The 22,317-nt window shown below is 43.1% G+C and overlaps 1 protein-coding gene across 4 annotated transcripts in view; it reads left to right on the top strand.

Annotated features, from left to right (window-relative positions):
* ZUP1 (zinc finger containing ubiquitin peptidase 1) overlaps positions 1-22,317 on the top strand; it is a 225,795-nt gene that overhangs the window by 62,056 nt on the left and 141,422 nt on the right. For all 4 annotated transcript variants that reach the window (XM_069235357.1, XM_069235356.1, XM_069235358.1 and 1 more), the window contains exon 3: positions 20,473-20,594. In XM_069235357.1, the coding sequence (XP_069091458.1) occupies positions 20,473-20,594 (122 nt within the window). The remainder of the gene's footprint in view (positions 1-20,472; positions 20,595-22,317) is intronic.

The raw sequence follows: 22,317 nt of genomic DNA, 5'->3' as shown, positions 1-22,317 counted from the left end.
TGACACTCCATGCCACTCTTCTCCACGCCACTAACTTTTAGCCTTGTTAAACAGCAGCCACGCTGGTGTGCAGCTAGGCTAAAACACATTAGCAAAGCCAGTAGCTCTTGCATAGGCGAGAACTATTGGTGTTGCCAATGCTTGTTTATTTAGCTCCCAGTTCCCAGTGGGAGTGAATGGTAGTGCATCAGATCCTTCTGCAGTAGTCAGAGAAATATAGGAGCACTGCCTACTCTGCCTATTGCTGTACAATATATACTGAGAGAACACTACTGCAACAATAGACTGACACCTGGAGAACTGCACCAGGTAGTGTCCCTTTATGCCAAAAATGCCCTCTTTAATATGAGACTCTGATCAGAATCTTGTTAAAGTGAGACAAGGGATTACCAAATTGAGATTTTCCTAGCCTTGGTGTCAGAAAGGCTAGATTTTCTTAAAGACAAGGAGGTGAGTATTATGCTTTCTTTTCATGCTTTATTTAAACAGCAGCCAAGAACTACAAATCCCAGAATCCCTGGGAAAAAAACTACAAAATGCATCACAATGGGGCCAACCAATCACAATACGAGCCCCATAATAACTATCTTGACTTAGAGCACCAAGCCCTCTTTTCTTGCGAAAGTCAGTCAATGGAGTAACTTGAAAACAACCATAATAAACCATAGAGAGTCAAAAAGGCAGAGAGGAAGTCCTTGCAGAAGGCCTTAAGGAAAGGATAAACCACTGAGTCCACAGGAGGTCCAGAACAAGGAGCCGATGAAAGGCAGTCAGCCAGAAGCAATGTTGCTGGTTGCGGCTGAGGCAACTGGAAACAAAGAACAGGGAGGGTTAGAAGAGGAGGGATAATACTCGCCTCCTTGTCTTTAATAAAATCTAGTCTTTCTGACACTAAGGCTAGGAAAATCTCAATTTTATTACAAGATGGGAGGCTCATATTATGCTTATTCAAAGCATTGAAATAACCGTTTGCAAAGGATGATCATCAGGCTTAAAATAGAAGGTTCTAAACATACTAACGTTCGACCATTCTGCAGATCTAAGGATATCATGCAAACCAGCACCAGACCAAAAGGCACAGGAAGCCGTGGCACCTCTAACGGAATGGGCGCCATAAACATTGGTAGGGACCCCAGCCAAAGACATCAGCCACTTTACCCAACGAGCCAAAGTGGGAGATGAGACAGGTTTGTGGGGTTTCTGAAAGGAAATCAGCAATTGAGATGAGGAAAGACTCCTGAGATCTGCAGTTCGTGAAACATAAGTTTTTAGGCAATTACCAACACACAATTTAGGTTGAGAGGGAAAAAAGGGATAAAGGACTGAGGACAAATTGGTCTTGGGACGTCTGGATACATTGAAACACACTCCTAAAGCAGAAAGATGAAAGGAGGAAACATCTAGAGCCTTGACATCAGAAAAACGTTTTATAGACACAAGACAGAGGAGCATAGTGAGTTTAGCAGACAAATGTTTCAAGGATAGTTCAGAATTATCGGGCCAAGAAATAAGAAGACAAAGGACGGAGTTCACATCCCACATAGAATTGTATTTGGGGCTGGAGGTTTGGAAAAACGTATTCCTTTTAGGAGGTGACAAACTAAGGGGTGTTCTCCTACAGGTCTACCGTCAACCCTGACATGTTCTGAAGAGATTGCAGACCTATAGGTATTGATGGTACGGTAAGCCTTGCCTTGAGAAGCTAGGGAGGCTAGGAAATTTACAATTAAGGTAACTTCTGCTGAAACGGGATTGGAATTCCTGTCCACACACCAGCTACACCATACCGACCAGGCGGAACGGTAGACTCTTGAAGTACCTGGAGTCCAGGATTGTTGGATGAATTGGAAAGCCTTTTCTGAAATTCCTGGGGTTCACCAGGAAGTCCCGAAATCCTCCAAGCTATGAGATACAGTGAACCTTGTAATACGAGATCGTGGGGAAGACCCTGGGGGGTTCAGAAGAAGATCGGGGAAGAAAGAGATCAGGACTGGAAGATCCAACGAGAGTTCTAAGATGGTTGGGTACCAAGGTTGAGATTGCCAGAACGGGGTGACTAGGACTAGAGAAGAACATTGTCGGCAAACATGAGCTAGGACCCGAGCAATAAAGAGGAAGGGAGAAAAGGCATATTGAAGGGAAGGAGATCACGCTTGAAGTAAAGCATTGGTAGCCAAGGCCAAAGGATCTGGTCTCCAACTGAAGAAATTTGGAAGTTGAGAATTGAACCTTGAGACAAACAGGTCTATGGTCATTGAACCGAAGATAGAAGAAAGAAGATTGAATATGGAAGGATGAAGCCGCGAGTCGGTTGAATCCTGGGAGTGTCTTGAGAACCAATCGGCCACTACATTCAGATTGCCCGGGAGGTATTCCGCCCTGACTGAAATGTTTTTGTGCAGACAAAACTCCCAGAGACTCTTGGCCAAGAGAGCCAATGGTTTGGATCTTGTTCTGCCCAGACGATTGATGTATGTTACGGCAGATAGGTTGTCCATCCTGAGAAGAATGGAGCATTTTACCCTGTCTTTTGTAAAGGACTGGATGGCAAAGGAACCTGCAAGCATCTTTAAACAGTTTATATGCATTGACGACTCCTGAACGGACCATGGACCCCCAGTCGAGTGTGGACCACATCTTGCGCCCCAACCTGTCAGACTTGCATCTGACAAGAACTGGGGCAGCAGAGAAAATTGTTCTCCCGTTCCAGGCATCTAAATGACCTAGCCACCATATGAGTTCTTCCCTGGACTCTGCGTCTAGGGCAATCTGATCTGAATATGACAGACCTTGCTGAAGATGACGGATCTTGAGCCTTTGGAGGGGTCTGTAATGAAAAGGTCCTGGGAAAATGGCCTGGATCGAAGAGGAAAGAAGGCCTACAAGACAAGCCAATGCTCTGAGGGAAGAACAAGGGAGAGACAAGGCATGACGAACCGCCTTCTTTATTAAGGAGACTTTGTATTGAGGAAGCTGGAGAGTCGACTCAGTAGTGTTGACTAGAAACCCCAGAAACTTGAGAGATTGTGAAGGGATCAGAGTGGACTTTTGAAGATTTAAAAGGAAGCCCAATCGAAGGAGAAGGTCTTGACACAGATTTAGCTGAGATGCAATGGAAGACTTTTCCTGAGCCATAATAAGGAAATCGACGAGATAGACGATAAGTCTTATCCCTTGAGCCCTGAGGAAGACTACCACAGGTTTGAGAATCTTGGTGAAACACCAAGGGGCAGAGGAATGACCGAAGGGAAGAGTTTTGAATTGAAAGAATGTATTCCCCCACTGGAATTGAAGAAATTTCCTGAAGGAGGGATGGACCGGCACTGAAATATAAGCGTCTTGAAGATCTATACGAACAAACCAGTCGTTGTGAAGGAGGAGATCCCTTAGGTGGAGAATGGTTTCCATCTTGAAATGGTGGTAAACTACGAAATTGTTGAACTCTCTTAAGTTTATGAAAGGGCAATGTTTTTTGTTCTTTTTCCGTACCAAAAAGATATTGCTGAGAAAACAGGAAGGGTTGAAAACCACTTTCTCCATAGCTTGTTTCGACAGAAGAGCTTGTATCTCGTCCTGAATGAGGCGAGACTGATTGCGAGAAAAAAGGAGAGGACGAGGAAGAAAGGGCTGACAAGGAGTTTTATTAAAGGTCTATACAATAACCTTGGACGGTCTGAATTACCCAAGGGTCGGAAGTTATTGACAACCAAACGTCTAAACACAAAGCTAGCCTGCCTCCTACTGGAGGAAGGCCAGAACTGAAAGTTCTTACCTGCGAGTTGTTCTCCTTTAGATCTGTAACCCCTGTTGCGGCCACCGCGGAACCTGCGGGATAGAATTGGGGTTTGTAACCTTGGTAGACGCTGAGTTGGTTGAATTGGGAGTAGGAGCCTCTGTTGAGGGATTGTCCCCTTGCTGAGAAGCGGCCGGCAAAACGACTCCTTCCTTTACCGGCCCTTCCAAAAACCCGATTGGAAAAGATTCTCTTCATAGAGGAATGGGCTTAGTCCAAAGAATTGAAGGTCGAGACATATTTGCTCATTTCCTTTATAAAGGAGTCTCCAAAGAGAAGGCCATCAGCATTAAGACCTTCCTCTTTGGAGGCAAGAGAGCTGAGCTTGGGATCAGTCCTGAGGAGAAGGCTCTTGCGACGTTCTAGGGAAATGTAAGAGTTGGCATTGCCCAGCATACAAATCGCCCTTTGGGCCAATTGGAAAGGATATCTGGGTCTACCTGAGAGCCTTCTATTTTTGCTTCCTCAGCAAGGTCAAAAATCCTGGTGAGAGGACCCACCAGGTCCAAAAGTCTGTCCTGACAATTTGACCAGGCACAGTCAACTCCTTTTTTGTGGTCCTTGCCAAATTTAGTGAAGAAGAGTAACATATTAGGGTCAATGGAGGGAGTGTCTGTAACTTTACAAGGCAGGGAGGGTCTAGGACATTCAGATTTTAATTTGTTTCTGGATGACTTGTCAAGAGGATGACGGAGATAGAAGGAAAAATAATCAGAAACATGGTCGGAGGGGAACCACTCTGAGGAATTAGGATGATGGATGGAAGTAGGGTCAAACATGGGGTTGCCATCAGGATCAACCAGATTTTCGGGCACTAAGTGAGGGGAATTATCATGAGGAGAAATTTTACGCCTTTTCTCTGGAGGCCCATCGTAAAAGTCATCCTTTAGAGTGTCTTGTGAGACATCATCCTCATCACTGTCCGTATCCCGCAAATGGAGGATATTGAGAGGGGAGGAATGGAGCCCCGAATAATTCGCCTCTCGGGTTGGAGGCCCAAATTTATTAGAAACTCCTTTTGAAAGTTCATGTGACTGAAACACACGTTTCTTACCTCTCAAAGGAGGATTAACCTTAGGAGTGAGAAGCATTTTACAAATGGAGGCTTGTAAATTATTTTAAATGTCCAACATAGACACGGAAACCGCATGCTGGACAGAATCCTTAATAAAGGATTTCAAATTATCCTTAATGGATTGGGTCTTTGTCATCCTCTGACATAATGGGGATTAAAACTGGGGGAAAAAACGAGTTTAAAATTGGAAAAAACAGGTTAAAACCTGTTGGACGTGAGGAAAACAGAGAGGAGAGGGTTAAAATGCTGTCTGGGGAAGTGACTTCCCTGGAAAGGCTGGCCAGGGGTGTGTGGAGGACTGTCTGCAAAGGTAAACCAGAAAAACCCTCAGGCTGAAGGGAAGGGTAATTGCACTTGAAGTGCAGTCAAGCGTGAAGGGAATTGCACTTGAAGTGCAGTGGAGTGTGAAGGAACAGGCTGTGAGCAGACTCTACTCTTGTAAGCACACCAGAATCAAGCTGAGTGTGTTGAATTAAGGAGAAGCAATGAAGCATGAAGAGAGGAATTAAACACACCTAGTGAAGCTGAGCAAGCCTGTAATTAGAAGAGAGGTGAGGAGAAAAAATGCCTCAGGCATGGCTGTTAGAAGGCTGAATGGAACTTCTGACAGCTGGCCTAACCTAAGAAAGGAGGCGGGAGCGCGCATAAATGAAGACATTAAGTAAAAGGGTAACAACAGTACCCACCTAGAATATACACCAAAAACCATTAAATACACAAATAAATTGATAAAAGTACTTTTCAATAGAAATTAATAATAGGCGAGCAGGGTACTTATCTTGACTGCGAGCAGCAAGAAAAGAGGGCTTGGTGCTCTCAGTCATGATAGTTATTATGGGGCTCGTAGTGTGATTGGTTGGCCCCATTGTGATGCATTTTATTGTTTTTTTTCCCAGGGAAATTTGTTCCCATTTGTAGTTCTTGGCTGCTGTTTAAATAAAGCATGAAAAGAAAGCTTAATATGAGCCTCCTTCCTGTCTTGTAATAGAATTTGGTGTACTGTCTGAACGATGAGGGTAAATCTCCGATATTCACACTAACCCTGGGGCAACTAGACCAGATAGTGAGTTTGCCTTGAAACGGAGAAAGGGAACAGTTCAATTCTCTGGCCTATAAAACTATTCCAAACTAGTTGTACTGTGTAAGGGGATTTATGAATTTAGACTGCAGTGCAGTGTGGAAAGATGGATTAAGCTGTGGTTATTCATTGCAGGGCGTATCGCCTTGATGGAGATGGTAGTATTCCATCCACATTTTTTTTACTCTTTAAAGTCCCCTAACATACCTTTTTTAAAATGCTGTGGTCTTTGCTAATTACACTGATGTTGGCAGGGAAACAACCCAGGATGAGCTGGAAAAGACTAATGCTCCTCAGTGAATGTGGAAGAACGGCGGCCCAAATCTAGGGCTATATTGCTATGTTGCACAAGATCACCTCATGTGTTATAGTTTTTTTCCCACGATATTGTAAGCCCCATGTCTGAACTCAGAAGGATTATCTTTACCTAGCACACTAAGGGGGTCATTCTAACTTTGGCGGGCGGCGGAGGCCGCCCGCCAAAGTAACCCCGTCGAAAGACCGCACCGCGGTCAAAAGACCGCGGGGGTCATTTAGACTTTCCCGCTGGCCGGCGGGCGACTGCCAAAAGGGCGCCCGCCGGCCCAGCGGGAAAGACCCTGCAACAATGAAGCCGGCTCCGAATGGAGCCGGCGGAGTTGCAGGGGTGCGACGAGTGCAGTAGCACCCGTCGCGATTTTCACTGTCTGCAAAGCAAACCGTGAAAATCTCAATGGGGCCCTGTTAGGGGGCCCCTGCACTGCCCATGCCAATGGCATGGGCAGTGCAGGGGCCCCCAGGGGCCCCACAACACCCGTTCCCACCATCCTGGTTCTGGTGGTATAAAGCGCCAGAAACAGGCTGGCGGGAAGGGGGTCGGAATCCCCATGGCGGCGCTGCAAGCAGCGCTGCCATGGAGGATTCTCCAGGCCAGGGGAAATCCGGCGGGAAACCGCCGCGGTCAGAATGGCCCTGGAAGTACCGCCAGCCTGTTGGCGGTGCTTCCGTTGCCCTCCACCCTGGCGATCATAGACCGCCAGGGTTGGAATGAGGGCCTAAGTGTGGTACTGACGTGCCCCTTACCTGGACCAGCTGTATGGATCAACGCAGTTGCCTGCACCAGTTGGGCATGGCATCGTACAGTGCAAAACACTAGATTAAGGCCATTATACTCACAGTCACTACCACCTTCATATTATTTGTGTTTGCCACTGTCCAGAGAAGCCACAGACATACTAGTCTTGAAAAGGCTGGGGCTAAACCGGATGGCTGTCTTTGTTCCATAAGGCAGCTTATGGCCCCATGTCTGTTTAAAGAACTGGGGACAACAATCTCATTTGGTCTGTTACTGTTCAGATTAAACCTGGGCTCCCCACTAACAGATTACCAGATGACATTCTGCTGCATACGATTTAGAAGTATATTCATAAATAGCTGTTACCACCTGTTTCATTTTAAATTCCTTCAGAGTATGTATTATATTTTGACATATTTGTAGTCCTTTGATTTATATATACATCCCAGGTATGTTATTACTAATTAGATTCTAGGCACTTGTCATGGTCGTTCCCTTTAATCTCAACCTGATGACTGAAAATATTTGCAATTCTATCACATATGACTGAGGCACAATTGGCCATTTTCACATGCTGCCAGGGTATATAAGGAATTTGGGGCCAGATGTACTAACCCTTTTGCATGGCGCAAACTGCGAAAATCGCAGTTTGCGCCATGCAAAACGGCCATCGCGATGCACATTCCCATTTGGGAATGCAATTCGCAAATAGGAAGGGGTGTCCCCTTCCTATTTGCGACTTGCACCGCGATGCAGAATTGCTTTGTGACCGCAAAAGCGGTCGCAAAGCAATTCGCAGTTAGCACCCACTTGAAGTGGGTGCTAACTCATTCACAAAAGGGAAGGGGTCCACATGGGACCCCTTCCTCTTTGTGAATGTCGCTATTATTGTTTTTTCAGGGCAGGCAGTGGTCCAATGGACCACTGCCTACTCTGAAAAAACGAAACCAAATGGTTTCATTTTTTTTTTTGTATTGCAACTCGTTTTCCTTTAAGGAAAACGGTCTGCAATACAAAAAAAAAAACTGGTTTATTGAAAAAGCAGTCACAGACATGGAGGTCTGCTGTCTCCAGCAGGCCATCATCCCTGTGAGTGCAGGGAATCTCAAGGGGGTCGCAAATTGCGACCCACCTCGTTAATATTAATTAGATGGGTCTTTGCGACCCCCTTGAGATTCGCAGAAGGTGTCTGAGACACCATTTTGCATCCGATTTTGCGAATCGGCAATTTTTCCGATTCGCAAAATCGCATTTTGCTACACCTGGCCCTTGAAACTTCAAATCAGACAATTTTGCAAAATCGCTCTCATGTTGGTCAAGAAAGAGGTAGCAATGTGGAGGGGCTGAGGCCCTGGACCTAACAGCAGGAAGTGGATTTCGAACTTAGTTTAGTGTAATCAGACAATTGATACACTCACCGTGTGATCCATCGACATAGGAGATCTCCCGTGTAGATACTTAGCAGCAAAGGAAGTGGAGATGGGACTGTTCCCTGTGAGGGCTGAGACACAAAGGTTCACTAGAAGGTGTAGGAGGGATTTGAGGTTGCATGAGCACCCACAGCAGACAAATGAGACCAGACAGAGGGGGAGGAAGGTGATGGGGATATAGTTGCCGGAGGCAAGTAGTAACTTTTGGGAGACAATCTAAGGCTGGAAAGGAGGGACACACTATGGGACATGTCCTATTAAAGTGATGGAAGCCCTCTAACACTTGGCTATATGCCTCTGTAAAAGAACTGATAGATGGTGTGCACTACTAGAATATATGAGACTCCCATACTTGGATGTTACAGGCATGGGAGGGTACACACCTCCTGTGTGTATGATACATATGCTGAAGCAAACATGATGAGTTGGTATGTCGTTGAAATATGTAATCAAACTGTTAAAAAATATATTTTGAAAAATGAAACTGGCAATTTACCAAACCGATCCTGGGCTTTCCCATCTTTAACATCCTTATGACCTTTATCTCATCTTTCACTTTTGTGGGCCTCCTACTCTTCTGCTTGCTGTTGTCAAATGTTCGCCAATCCAGATACTTTCAAGTACTCAAGGATATCCCATACTCCACCTTCTAGCCAGTATATAGCTTGTCAAAGAGGTCTCAGATCACTCTAATTTTGTCCACGTTGTGTACCACTTTCACCCCTCTCAGCCCATAGACCTTTGCCACCGTACTTTGAGTCTGCCTAATTCTTAGTTTTGGGCCAGAAGCTTGTCTGCTTTGTTCCCACCCTAAAAAAAAGTGTTTTACCCTGAGCAGGGGGAATTCTGCCTTTGCCGCTTCAAGCACCCAAAGATTTTCTGTGGGTTTTGGCTTTGTGCTCTTGCTCTAATGTTTGTAGTTTTGCCTCATGCTTTGCCTGAATGTTGCCTTTATTTTTTAACTGCACTGTCATTGCTATAAACTAACCACTTAGTATGGCTTTCAAAGAAATCCGTTGTATAGCATGTCTTTAAGATCTAGGAATTTTGTATGCTTTGAATTATGTCTATCTTCCCCATTAGGTCACCCATCAAAATCTCTTTTAGTCTTCATCTTCCTCGCAATTAGTGCTCAGTTGCTAGGACAGTGACTTGCTCTATGGGACGCTGTCTGAGATTGTGCTGTTTTCTTGGATGGCTCCCAAGAGTCATTCTTTATTTCAGAAAGTAATCAAGTCTAGGCTAAGGCTTCAGTGCGGCTGCATAAGAAGAATACCTGTCCTCCAGTATGCAGATTCCTCCAAATATCTGGCAGACCTGTGGCTAAGAGCCACACTTTACCATTTGTGTTAGTGCTCCTTCCATCCTCCGCTGTCACCTGTCCCAGTCTACATCCGTTACCCTGTTAGGGTTGCTCTCTGTGACCACCTCTCCCTTTGCCATCTCCAAAACGTTAAAGTTGGCCTCTCTAAGGAGCTGTTGCTCGTCTCTAATATTATTTGATAGTTGAGTTATGATTACTTAGCCTATATAATTTTTCCGTGGCAAATGTACGACACAAAAGTCTGCCAAATCAGTGTAAAGTTTACAACATATGATTCATGAAACCCTCCCAGAGACCTTGGTATTGATCTTAAACCTATCTAAAAATATGGCAGCTATCTGCATATTAGTATGAAAAGCATACCTTGTTCCTGTTCAAATTCTTCCCATCACCGTTTTTGCCATTTCAACCCAAAGCAATATTAGCCAAAGAACCAATAGCCAAATGTTTTAGCAGAGATTGTTCTTTTGTAGTTCGTCAACAAAGCTGTACATAGTTTACTGTACATTCTTCAGTTACGTACAAAAACAGAATAGTACTCTAAGAAAATATATTTTTTAAGTGTTACTTATATATAGACCCACAATTTACCTCAGCAGTTAACTACGTTCTTTGACAGTGAATATAAGTTTGTAGCCTGGCGGACCTTAGATGGCCGTAAGTTCCATAAAATAAGTAGATGATGAGGCTCAGTGATGAAGGTTGACTATTAGGAGCAGGACTTACTTTAAGTTCACAAAAAAAAGTCTCAAGAATTTTTATATTTGTTATGAACCTGTGTAATTAAATTGCTAGGACTGTGCAGAATAATGCCACAAAACAAAAAAATAGATGAAACTAGCTCATTTTCCTCAACTTTCGTGCATCTTGAAATTGGGATTTAAAAATGGGCTGCATTTGCACCACTGTTGAACTAGAAAATATTCAGATTTCAAGAGTTTATTGCAGTTAATGTGGTTCGCAGGAAAACATGGTTGAGGGAAAATCATACTAAATAGACAGTTCTCGGTTTGTGGACAGTTCCTTACGACCTTCTGCCTTTTCTTCTGTGGCAGTCTGAATCTGATCGAGGAAATTTCACAGATGTGCGAAGCGATCCACTTTAGTCTACCTCAGAAAGAAATTATAAATTTACCTAACCCTAGTAATTACAGCATGGTTCATATTTACTACCATATGAATACGTCTTACCTTATAAAACATGACATTTTCTGTCAAGTTGTATGCTGTAGAAAAACTATACTTTGCATCCGTATGACTTTCAGAAACCATCCTATGAGAGAGAGAGGGTGTGAGTGTGTGTGTGTTAGGGAGTAAGGGGTGTTTGTTTGTTTTAAGGCAATGTTCTATTCGGGGTTAACCCCTGGGCAACCCTATGAATAGTGAGGTAGACTGTGTTTCTTCTCACTTTCCCATCAAAGTGTACAAAATGCCTTTTAAGTTAATTAACATTATTACTGAGAAGAGGTTTTATTCTCATGGGCACCTTAAGTGAATGTGTAAGCCTTGGAATATGTTCATTCAGTGGTTTGTACTTGGAAGCTATGCAGTATTGAGTGAAATGGGATCCACAAACCCTTTTCATTGGCTCATTTGTACAGGCCCTCTAGGCTTTGCAATGTGAAAAAATAAAACATTTGGGGCTTGTGTAAAAACCACGCAATTTGCTTTCTGATGGACCCATGCTCCTGCAGATCCTTCACATTGTGAATTCTCCATCAAGACTTCGTTAGTCAGGAAACTCCAGCCAGATGGCTCGGCACAGCTTCATCCATCACTTGAGTACAATATGTGCCACCCACGGTGCTGGCACTAGCTCCTTTTATCCTGTGCAGCTTCAACTAGATCCATAGATCTCGCTCTCTCTGCCTTGCCCACAGAATTCCTCAACATTTTTAGATCAGCTAGGTCACATGATTCACCAAAAGTCAGGATTTAAAACTGTCACAGGTACTGCTGGAAGTTTCTCTTTGGGAACCACCACCTCATCTGTATGAGGAGCCTGGCATCTGAACACGATGCTGCAGTCTACAACTTTTGTATCGCCCTGCACCGAAAACCCACCAGAGAGTGGGAAGACAAGTTGCCTTTGACCAAGGCCCACAGGAGACACTAAGGAATTCTCTTCCTCCGAAAGGTAAGTCTCCTCTCGGCAAACGTTCTTATGAGAATTTTTCCATAAAAACACTAGAAGCACCATTGGAAGGAGAAGTCATCATCTTTCTCAAGGAAACAATCACACTCTCAGGACTGTATGAGTTTCAGCATTGTTTGCTAGCTCCAGACTCGTTCTCGTCATTGGCCTAAGTTCTTGCACCAAGGAAGTTTCCAGATTCATTAACCAATCCTTCTCAGGTGGAGGCCTTCTGGTTGGCTATGCTGGATTTGTTCAGGATGGCTGCTAGATCATCTGGGTAGACCCCTCCTCCCCCCATTGAGGACCACACTTCAGTTGGTTTGGTGGCACTGTACCGAAGTTAGAAGCAGACTATGGCACCACTTCCACCCCCTATTCCCTCAGGGGCTCCTTTGACACTCCCTTAGACTTACCTGACAGAGTTGACCATGATGCTACCCTGGAAGCCATCTGCGTTGCAAGAGAATAATTGTATGGCAAGATAAAGTCAAGGCAGACTTCAGTGATGTTTTCATTGCAGAACTCGTTCTGAGGGCCCATTGGTTTGCACAGTTGGAATATTTCTGATGCATTGCTATGTCTATTCAGGCGTGTGGCTGCAAAAAGGATGATGATTTTGGGTATGGGGACGTCTTTCCTCACTATAGTACTGATGCTACCTTTTGTTCTGACTTAGAAAATGAAAATGGGTTGGACACTTCACTTATTGGGGTGCTAATATGCTCCTTGAGCCCTGCCTCGAACTGGGTTTCTTCCTTACCACACTTGTGTGTAGGGCTAGTGTCTTGGATATGACCCTGTACTCTTCGGATGTGAAGTCTAATATTCTGACTGAGATTTTGCAGACCAGCTATGCTGTGGTGGAACCCCTGCTACATTCATTGAGGAACTTGTTGTTCCTATCTCTGCAGGCATTGGAGAAATGCTTCTTTGGTCCTGTCGTCTACAGATGGCAAGATGGCACAAGTTTGCCTTGGATGACCTTTGAATTTTATTCTCATCCCTCACCAGAAAGTCTAGTAGTCCAGGCGTCCTACTACAATCATAATCTGTTGACATTCCCTAGAGAACCTCCTGAAAGGGAATCAAAGAAGCTAGTCTCTGTGCTTTGGACAGTTTAGCTTGTTGTTTATCTAGTCCCTCATGTCTCCTTGATAGGTATGTTTGTGCCTTATGGGAACCTGTGAGACTGGCTTGTGTCCAACCTTCCGTACCAATTACAGACGCTGTTTTCAGTGCTTGTCAGTGATAGCTTGAATGACTCCAAATATATTTTGAAGTGGGTTCTGGGCTCAGTTGCCGGTAGAGGCTAGAAAGGCTAGTGGAGGTGAAAACCTAAACCTCCAGATTAGAGATTTGGATTGCTGGCATTCCTTAAGGCTAGGGTGTCAATACACACACAAAAGGAAGGGAATCAGGGCTTCAGCTGTGCACATTGAAGTATTCTCTATTCCAAGAAGAGTTCCTGTACAGCGGGGATTGGGCTCATTGTGAAGGAGATAATGAAACTGATACGGTTAGCACTGTGGACATGGGAATCTTGATAGGAAGGCTCGTTCCTTTGAACTTTTGAGTCCGATTTTAGTGGAAACTCACAGGGAAGTGTAATACAAGGCTAATCCTGTTTTGTGGGTACTCAGAATTAATGCAGCTCATGCTGTGGCAGACTGTCTTTTTTGACAAAGAGCAGTGCAGAGGATGGAGTTTTTCGATGAAGATTACATGCATAATACACATTTCAAAGAATCTGACACTAAATCACATTTGTACCTAGATCTGATTTAATGTGGGAGCATGAGAACCACACTTTATTTAACAGCATGTTCATTCAGAGGAGAAGACCGCCAAGACTTCTAGATGCTAGACCCAGTATTAGGAATCAAAGTCTACTAGTCTCTGCTGAGTGAAGACCCACCAACCAGGAGTCAAGACCACTTGCCCTGAGCCTGGAGCACTATCCTTCTGCCTGCCTGACAAGAACAGTGGACCCTGTGAGGAGGAGGAAGAGAGCACCTAGAAAAAAAGGGAGAGGAGAGAGACTCCGACCCAGCTGTGGTGCTGCTGAGTAGATCCCAGTAACCGAAGAGTCAAATGGCCAGTCTAGTCAGGTCATTTTCTGGCATCTGTTGAATCCCATATGTCAGGTGGGGGGGGGGGGGCACTATCAAATAAGGGTTGTCGTTTTTGTACAACAGCAGCCTACAACCCCCATTCTTCTACTTGATGGTGCCCACCTTGAAGTGAGGGCAGTTTCTCTTGTGCAGCACCAGTCAGCGACCCCTGTGTGCCAGGCGGGCTGCTGTAAAGTAAGGGCTGTTGCCCTTATCCAGTGCCAGTCAGCAACCCCGATATGCCAAGTGGAGGTCACCATGAAGCAAGTGCCATTGCTAGTGTAAAGAGCCAGTCAGCAGCCATTGTGGAAGCCGGACCATTGCCCAAGCCCGTCATGCCTAGACTGGGTTGAGGAACAGTTACTGGTTGCGAGGAGGCATTGAGAAAGATCTCTGACACCAATATGTACCTCCAGAGACTGAAGGAGGCCTGGCATGTCATTGGGAAGAGCGGGTGGTCGCAGTCCCACAGCATTAAAGGGCCGGAGCCTGTAGAGAGCGCTACTGTCTTCCTGCAGTTGCCGGCTGCCATTGGGTCGGGTAAGCCTGTTTGAGGCCATGTAGCACTGTTAAAGTTGACTCTTAAGGCCCAAATGTTGGTTTTGTCACATGGGGGTTTGCATGCACCGCATCTGGAATTCTCCTCTTTTATTGAATGGTGAGTAACCAGCCTCACTATTTTCAGGGATGGAGGGGTCACGGATACTCCGGATGACGTTAGTGTGGTGACTTTAAGACTGTGGATAACTGTCAGAGGATACCTGAGAAAACATCATGGCTGTATGCCTCGACCTCATTCAGTGGGGATGTATATTCAAAACTCTGCAGATAATGGGGCTGGGCAAACATTTTTTGACCAAAATTGGTTGGCGTATTACTCTCCCACAGCCCATGTTAATTGTAGAGGCTTCTTATCTGATCTCGTTCCAATTCACTGGAGACCATGGCAAGAATGTCCCTTTCTCCCTCCTGTTTTTCCTAGCCACGAAGCCGCTAGCTGCGACCATTCGGCATCCACCACAATAGAGGGAGTTCCCACACCGGTGGGACCCTCAACAATACTACTATACGCAGATTACATTTTACTTACGTTGTCAGATCCAAGTCGCTACCTCCCAGTCTGTCTTTAATAAGCTCTCCCAAATCCAGGGCTTTTAGGCTAACTGAGATGAAAGTAAAACACTACCTGTACCTTGATATACAAGGAGGGGCACTATTTAGCTATGTAAATTCAAATAGAAGTCTGAATGCCTTAAATACCTGAGTGTCTGTATCGGTAGGGCCCTAGAACGCCTAATACCTGTCAGTTTCTACCCACTTGTAGCCCGAACAAACCTGGAATATGCAAAAGGATCACATTTGCATTTATCCCTATTGGGGGTTATACAGGCTGTGAAAATGGTTATAGTCCCACGTTTCACGCCATCCTATCTCACCTACAGGGAAAATGGCAAAAACTAGAGCATACAGAAGCCGACTGAAAAAAACCTTATGAAGAACCTGGACAAGGGGGCTAGGGGTCCCTCATACATTTTTGACTTATAAGGTGATACAAGGTTGGTACTGAACATTTGATGAACTACAAAAAAACTACACTCGCTACAAATCCCAAGTCTCAGCTTCTGACAGCTGCTTTAAGTATTGCAAAGATCTGTATATTATGAGACTGGCACTCACTTGTTACCAAAATATGAAGAATGGCTTGTGGAAATGTTCTAGACAGACCGTTATGAAAAACTTGTTTACAAGCTCCAAAAACTTTCCAGATGCTCTGGTCAACATTCCTTGAAACATCAAAGGATTGTATAATGAAAACTAACACTCTCTCTCTCTCTCGCTCTCTCTCTCTCCTCTTTTGCGCTCTCTCTCCCCACTCTTTCTCTCTGCTTCCCTCCCTTCCTCCTCCCTCTCTCTCTTCTGTCTCCCTCTCGCTACACTCCCAACCATACAACTCTCCACCATCCCTACCTTCCCTAATAGTTGGCTAGTTTTGTTTTTTCAATTCATTCTTGTTGCAAACTGTAAAATTGTTCAACTGCGTGATATTTTCCTTTGTAACTTTGCAATAGAGACCTGTAGTATAATTCATTCTTGACAGAACTATTATCAGCCTAGGCACACTATAGGATCTGGGACTGTCTGCTGTAACTTCTTTTGGACACTGATCTTTAGAGCTCGACAGTAGTGCTTTATCCCACCAGTTTCTATGTAACAACTATATGTCATTAACTATTTGTCTCTTGATATTTGTCGTTTCTGCCTTTACAAATCTATAAATAAATATAACAAAAAAGTCTAAGGATGTTATTTAGTGGGTTGCCTCTATGCTCTGTGTGCTTACATTAAAGTACTCCTTTTTTCATAAAAGCAAATACTTGTCTGGGCTATGATCTTATTAGTTACTTAGTGTGCTTTGTCTCTTGTGTCTGTGTATGCCTCACACCTACCTCTCCTTCCACTGCGAAGAGCCTTGGACTACTCAACCCGCCCTACCACTGAGAGTAAAATACTGAAAGGTGTAGTACTTGGCTCAGTTACTCAGCACCCATAGTAGGCCAGGACCTGGGGCATAAGGAATAAAATGCATTCACCCCCACTGTTGGGCCCTGTAAACCCTGTTGGCCCCTGGCCCTCCTTAAGGGGTTGTGACTGATGGCTTTAGTATAGAGTTTGTCTTAAGACAGCACCTGGGGACTAGATATTTTTATCAGGAGTGTTTGCGTGCATTTCCCAAAATATGGGAAAGCGATACATCTAGTTGTGCCCATTGGCTTGGAAAACTGTCCTTTGGCTTGCAAGATTCTTTTCTTGTGCTTCGCTGAAAACTGACTGAAAGGATAAGCTATCAGAAAATGCTCTGACAAGTGTTTTTGTGTTTTTCGGAAGCCACACTAGCAGAGCACGCATAATAATGAAGGTAAAAGGTAAATTCAGATCATAATGAGCCAGTCGCTCACTTGATTGGCAGAAGTTCCTTTTCTGCTGTAGCTTAATGTTCGTTATGTGGATGGAGATTTTAGCTGAGATTCCGTAACGATCGTTCTTATCTCTTGCAAGTTTGTACAACGACTGCCACTAGCCTGTTGTCTAAAGTGTCAATTTGAAGAAGGGGACGTGCTAAAAATGGAATGCAATGTTCTATCACTTTTTCAAACTTTTAAGCATCGATTTGGTCATCTCTAGTATGCTGCAACTGATCATTTTAATGAAACCTGAAAAAAAGCATTTTAGGCACAATATGTTCTGACCTCTACATCATAAGACCTAAAGATCTTTCTTCCTCATGAGCAATGAATGTAAAACGTCTTCAGTTAAAAAAAAAAAAAAAAAGAGCATATCCATTTAAATGGACTGAGGGTAACTATTCCTGTTATGTATGAAAGGTGAGCTAAATGCAGAAATATTTGCTCTGTGACAAATTACGAAGTACCCAGGGCATCTGGGAATTACGAAAGGTCTCCAGCAAATGAGGACCTTCTTTAAGTTGCTTGATGGCATTTTATTTATTAATCTGAGCAAATTTCTGCAAATTCTCTTTGTAAATAGTAATGTCTAAGAAACTGGTTATCTCAATTCTCTTTAGGGTACCTTGGTTAAATGTTGACTTAGTGTTATGACTGTCCTTGTACACATCATAGAATAAGATCATTATTAGTTAGTCATCAAAAGGTAGCACTGTGAATCAATTAGATGGCTGTTTTGGGGATTATTGCCATCTATCTGGGTTAATCCGGAGTCTTGCAGGAAGTGGTGTTCCTCAAGAAACTCCTCTTCTGACTTGCCCCAGTGTACACAATATAAGACAGCTAGCTACCCGAACCTAGATTTATTCTACTGAGTAACAAGTGACCCACCTTTTGCCCCTTCTTCAGGAAGAGTCATGGAATAGTTGGAAGATGGTGCAAATACTTGGAGGGAAAATTTCTATCATTGCCACCCGAAACTAATGAGATTGACCTGATTTAAAACAAAAAATGAAATGTTTTCAGTAGTGTCCTTATCATCCTGATGTTAAATGATACATGTTGACACTAGGGCATACACCCATGCACAACACCTTTTATTTTTCATGTTTCTAGTAATCACTTTCATTTTTTTAAAGTTCTTTGTCATTTGGTAACAATATGAGATGCATTTTAAATTGCCAGGTAACAGGTCCAGGAGTGTTGTCTACTCAATTCCTAAGCAATGCAGAGTTCCAGAACTACACATTTGCAGTTTCCTTTCCAGTAACACTTTATTACATTTTTCCATAATTGTGCACTATACTTCATTTTAGTCACCACACGTGGTGAGTCATTTACAGTTTAATAATAAAGAGTCAGTACTTACATTGATATCCTCTGGAAACAGTGAACATTACAGTTAGTAAAAAAAAAAACGTTGTCAATTAAATACTTTATTTAGTATACAAACATTTGCAGATGTGTAGTGCATTTATTATTACAAAGGAATGGCCCACTCTGCGTAAGTGCTCAGCCCCATTCTACTCCTTCACACGTTGGTCTGCAATTCCCAACACATTAAATGGTCCTATTTTAAGTTTGTTAGTGTACCAAGGGCTTAGGTGTCATGTGAAACACCATTTGCCCCCCGTTTGCAGTGGTCATTCATCAGCTTTAGTTTCTAGAGTTGTCTGTATTATGTCCGATGCATTATATAGTAACTCCCTTGCCCTTTTGTCTGTAGAGGTTGGTAAATGTAGCAGTTTCAGCACTGGACCTTCTTCTTAAGTGGTGCAATCACATGTTCAATACCGAGACTGCTGAGGCCTTCCATGTCATTGGTATGTATCTTTTTGCAAGTATAAGGGACACTTCTATAAACTTAATGTGTTGAGATTTCTTTCATCGCTGTATTAGTCCTAGGAGACCTACAAAAAGGTAATGCTTTAATGTTTTTTCAGTATAGTGTTGAGTATGCCTGTCCAACATATTGTCGTCCACGGGCATTCACATATTACGTGATGAAAGTCTGCCTGAGATCGATTACATCAAGGGCAACTTTAAGTGGCCCCCTCAAACATCTGTCCTTTACAGTTCGGGAGTAGATATGTTTGATGGATGTAATATTAAACTATGTATATTTTTGTGGATTTCTGGAAACAGCTTTTGCATATTGCATGCATTACGTCCATTTCTTCATATAGGGCTTGATTGGTCCACTGTTAGTTTTACCTTTAGGTCTAAGTCTTTCTTTATGTAGTGCTGGAGTAATGTTCATTTCAGTAGTTACATTCCTTTTGGCTTAGTATAAGTTGGTGAAGATCCCATTTTGTTGGCTTTGTTCTCAGACAAGAGCTACAGCCCTGAATTGTCTTATCCTCAACCCCCCATCTCGAACATCTCTCTCAAATTGGGCATGGACTTTATTGCACATGTTACAGAGATCCACTACTTTCTGAAAGTCAGACTCTTCCTGTTGCCTGTTATCGTGTGCGTTGAGTGTCTTGTGAAACTCTCAAGAGACCTTAAGGGTATATCTGCAGAATCTAGTTTCGCACCACATAACATTTTTGCATGACTTGACAGCAATTTCTTGCTGCCCACAGTAGCTTCAGTCCAAAAGGGTAATTTTTCATAGTGACCATAAACGAGTCTAATATTCTAGCTGAGTCTAACAAAGCTAATATATACTCAATTTCCGGGTTGTGGACTGTCATCTAGCCGTTACATGGGTCACTTAAGTTGTCCTGCTATATAATAAACGTTGTTAATTTGGTACACCTAGACCTCCCTCACTCAGAATTCTTTGGAGTTTAAGAATGGCATTGGCAAACTTTGTTTTCACCATTCCTCAAATCAGTCAGGACAGGATGCTCTGCAGTTCTTGAAAGAAGGCCCTATTTGGTAATACTGCCAATGCCACAAAGCAGTACATTAACCAGAATATAGTTAACATTTTTGGCAATAGCCAATCCACCCAGTGTTGATATTGTGAGTCGAATCCAAAGTGCAAAAGGTTAATGTATAGCAATAATAATTTCATTCCCATAGTTACCTTTAATTATGTCGTCTGTACATAAAGTACACGTATGCATAAATATTTGAAAAGATCAATGTTCAACAGAAAGTGGGAGTGTCAATAGTTGCTCCCCATCAGTCATGGATCTGAGTCGGAAAAGAAAGGACTTAGCACAGTTTATTGTCAGTTTGGAAAAATTCCTATATTATGGCTATAACTGTCAGCCTAGCGTTCCCTTCTCACAAATAAAGAAATGCATAGTTTTTATACAGTGAAAAAATATTGCATATTTTGCTCAGTTTGTTGTATTTCCCACTAACCTCTCTTGCTCAGTGAACACACTAATGGTTCCATGTCCATTGCAAAAATGGTAGGCAATAGAGGGCGCCCATTTAGTGCCTGAAACAGCTTAATGTCAAATGCCTTTTTTGTATCTAAACGTTTGCAGTTAATGATTGCAATTGGAAAAAAATAAGTTAATTACAATTAGCATTTTCTTAATCCAGGTTTGGATGTAGGTGGAAGTTCTAAAGATTTTACACTGGCAAATCAGCTCCAGGAGGAGGAAAACCGGCAAAGAAGATGTGAAGAATCAAGGCATGAGCAGCAACATTTCAAAAAATTGCAGGTGTGCACTTAATTCTAAGTGTCTGGTCTTTCCTTTTGAAACTCCTATTATATTATATATATATATATATATATATATATATATATATATATATATATATATATATATATATATTCTTTTAGACCGTACTTTCTACCTTATTTCTGCTGTTTTGAAGTGCTGGTACTGGAAGGATGTAAGGCTTGCAGGATTTAGCATACTGCATTCCATTGTCAAAGCATAGTAGTCCAATATGATCTGTAATATTGTAGATGTCCTTATTGCTTTACATTTTAGAATTATAGAGGTGACTGTGTTAAATTAAGGTTTCAACACACGAACTTGTTCACGTCTTGGCATATTTACATAATTCTTTGTTGAATTAACTTTTCCTTCAGAAAAACTGATTGTTTAAAAAGTGTGCAGGTTTTCAAGGCTTCGAGTTATGCAGATACGTATGCATTTTTGGAATTTCACAAAAATCCTCAGGGACAAATTCATAAAACTATGGAAATCCTAATTTGTAGGTAAGCTCCGATTTTACTTTGTAGGTGCATGTAAACTATATGAAGAACAATATGCAGATCTAGGGGCAAGATGTGAAAATACCTTCACCAATCCCCATTTTTGGATGTAAAGACATTTCCCTGGAACCAAAGGAGTATCCTTTTTTATTCTGTAGTATGAGTGTGTTGATGACCTCCTGCACTTTAAGAACTTTACACGTAAAACACAACAAAATTGTACAGGAAAAAGTGGATTGAAACCCACAGTAGGTTTTCCCACTAAAGCCCTCTTAGCTTACATTTTTTAAACAAAAAAGGAAAGCAACATGTTTTCATGGCCATGCAGTTTTCCATGAGAGAAAAAGAGAATAAACGGTACCGTATCTTTAAGGCTACTCATGGATTAACGCAATCTCTATACAAGACTGTGACAATTAGGGCCTCAATACGAGTTTGGCAGTTCGAGGACCGTCATGTTGGCTGTCGTACCGCCAACATGCTGGCAGAGAAGACGGCAAAATTATGACCATATTCCCAAAAGAATAGAGTCGATGCACCACCTGCACCGCCACTTCGGTCAGACTACCACGGACACCAGAAGGCACCTGCAGGGCGGCGAAGACCATGTTTCTGCCGGCACAGATTACGAGGTTGCACACTTCCAAGATTTCCGCTGCGGTCGCACCCCAAGTGGAAATGAACTGCATAAAAGGAGACACACCTTCCAAAGCTGCCATGGAACCAGAACTAGCGGTCATCCCGCTGCTCCTACTCACCCAGAGACTTCGGAATCAATGGCGAAGATGATGACAGCAATCGTAAGTACACATACTTACCTGTCACTGTTGTATAATGCTAAAGTTCATACGCTTACACAAGATGCCATCGGGAATTGGGGGCAAGGACGACACACACGTAACCTGACACTGACACGCACACTCACAGACAGCTACACACACCCCGCACATACATAAAACACACCCCAACACCCTGAAACACAAGACACACAACAACACCACACACACAGCACCATCAGTGCACTGGCAAGCACCTACAGTAGACACTACGCAGTGACAAACCACACATACAACACACCCATACAATGCAGCAATCGACATACACAGCAAATGCACAGCACATCGTATCTGACATACCATACACCAAACATGCACACAGTCCAAGCACACAAAGCCATCCAACACTGCAACAAACACATGTCAACACAAACACCACTCAAT

This window comes from Pleurodeles waltl, chromosome 5, assembly GCF_031143425.1.
Source record: "Pleurodeles waltl isolate 20211129_DDA chromosome 5, aPleWal1.hap1.20221129, whole genome shotgun sequence".
In the NCBI taxonomy this organism is placed as follows: domain Eukaryota; kingdom Metazoa; phylum Chordata; class Amphibia; order Caudata; family Salamandridae; genus Pleurodeles; species Pleurodeles waltl.
This window is presented reverse-complemented; position numbering and strand designations above follow the sequence as displayed.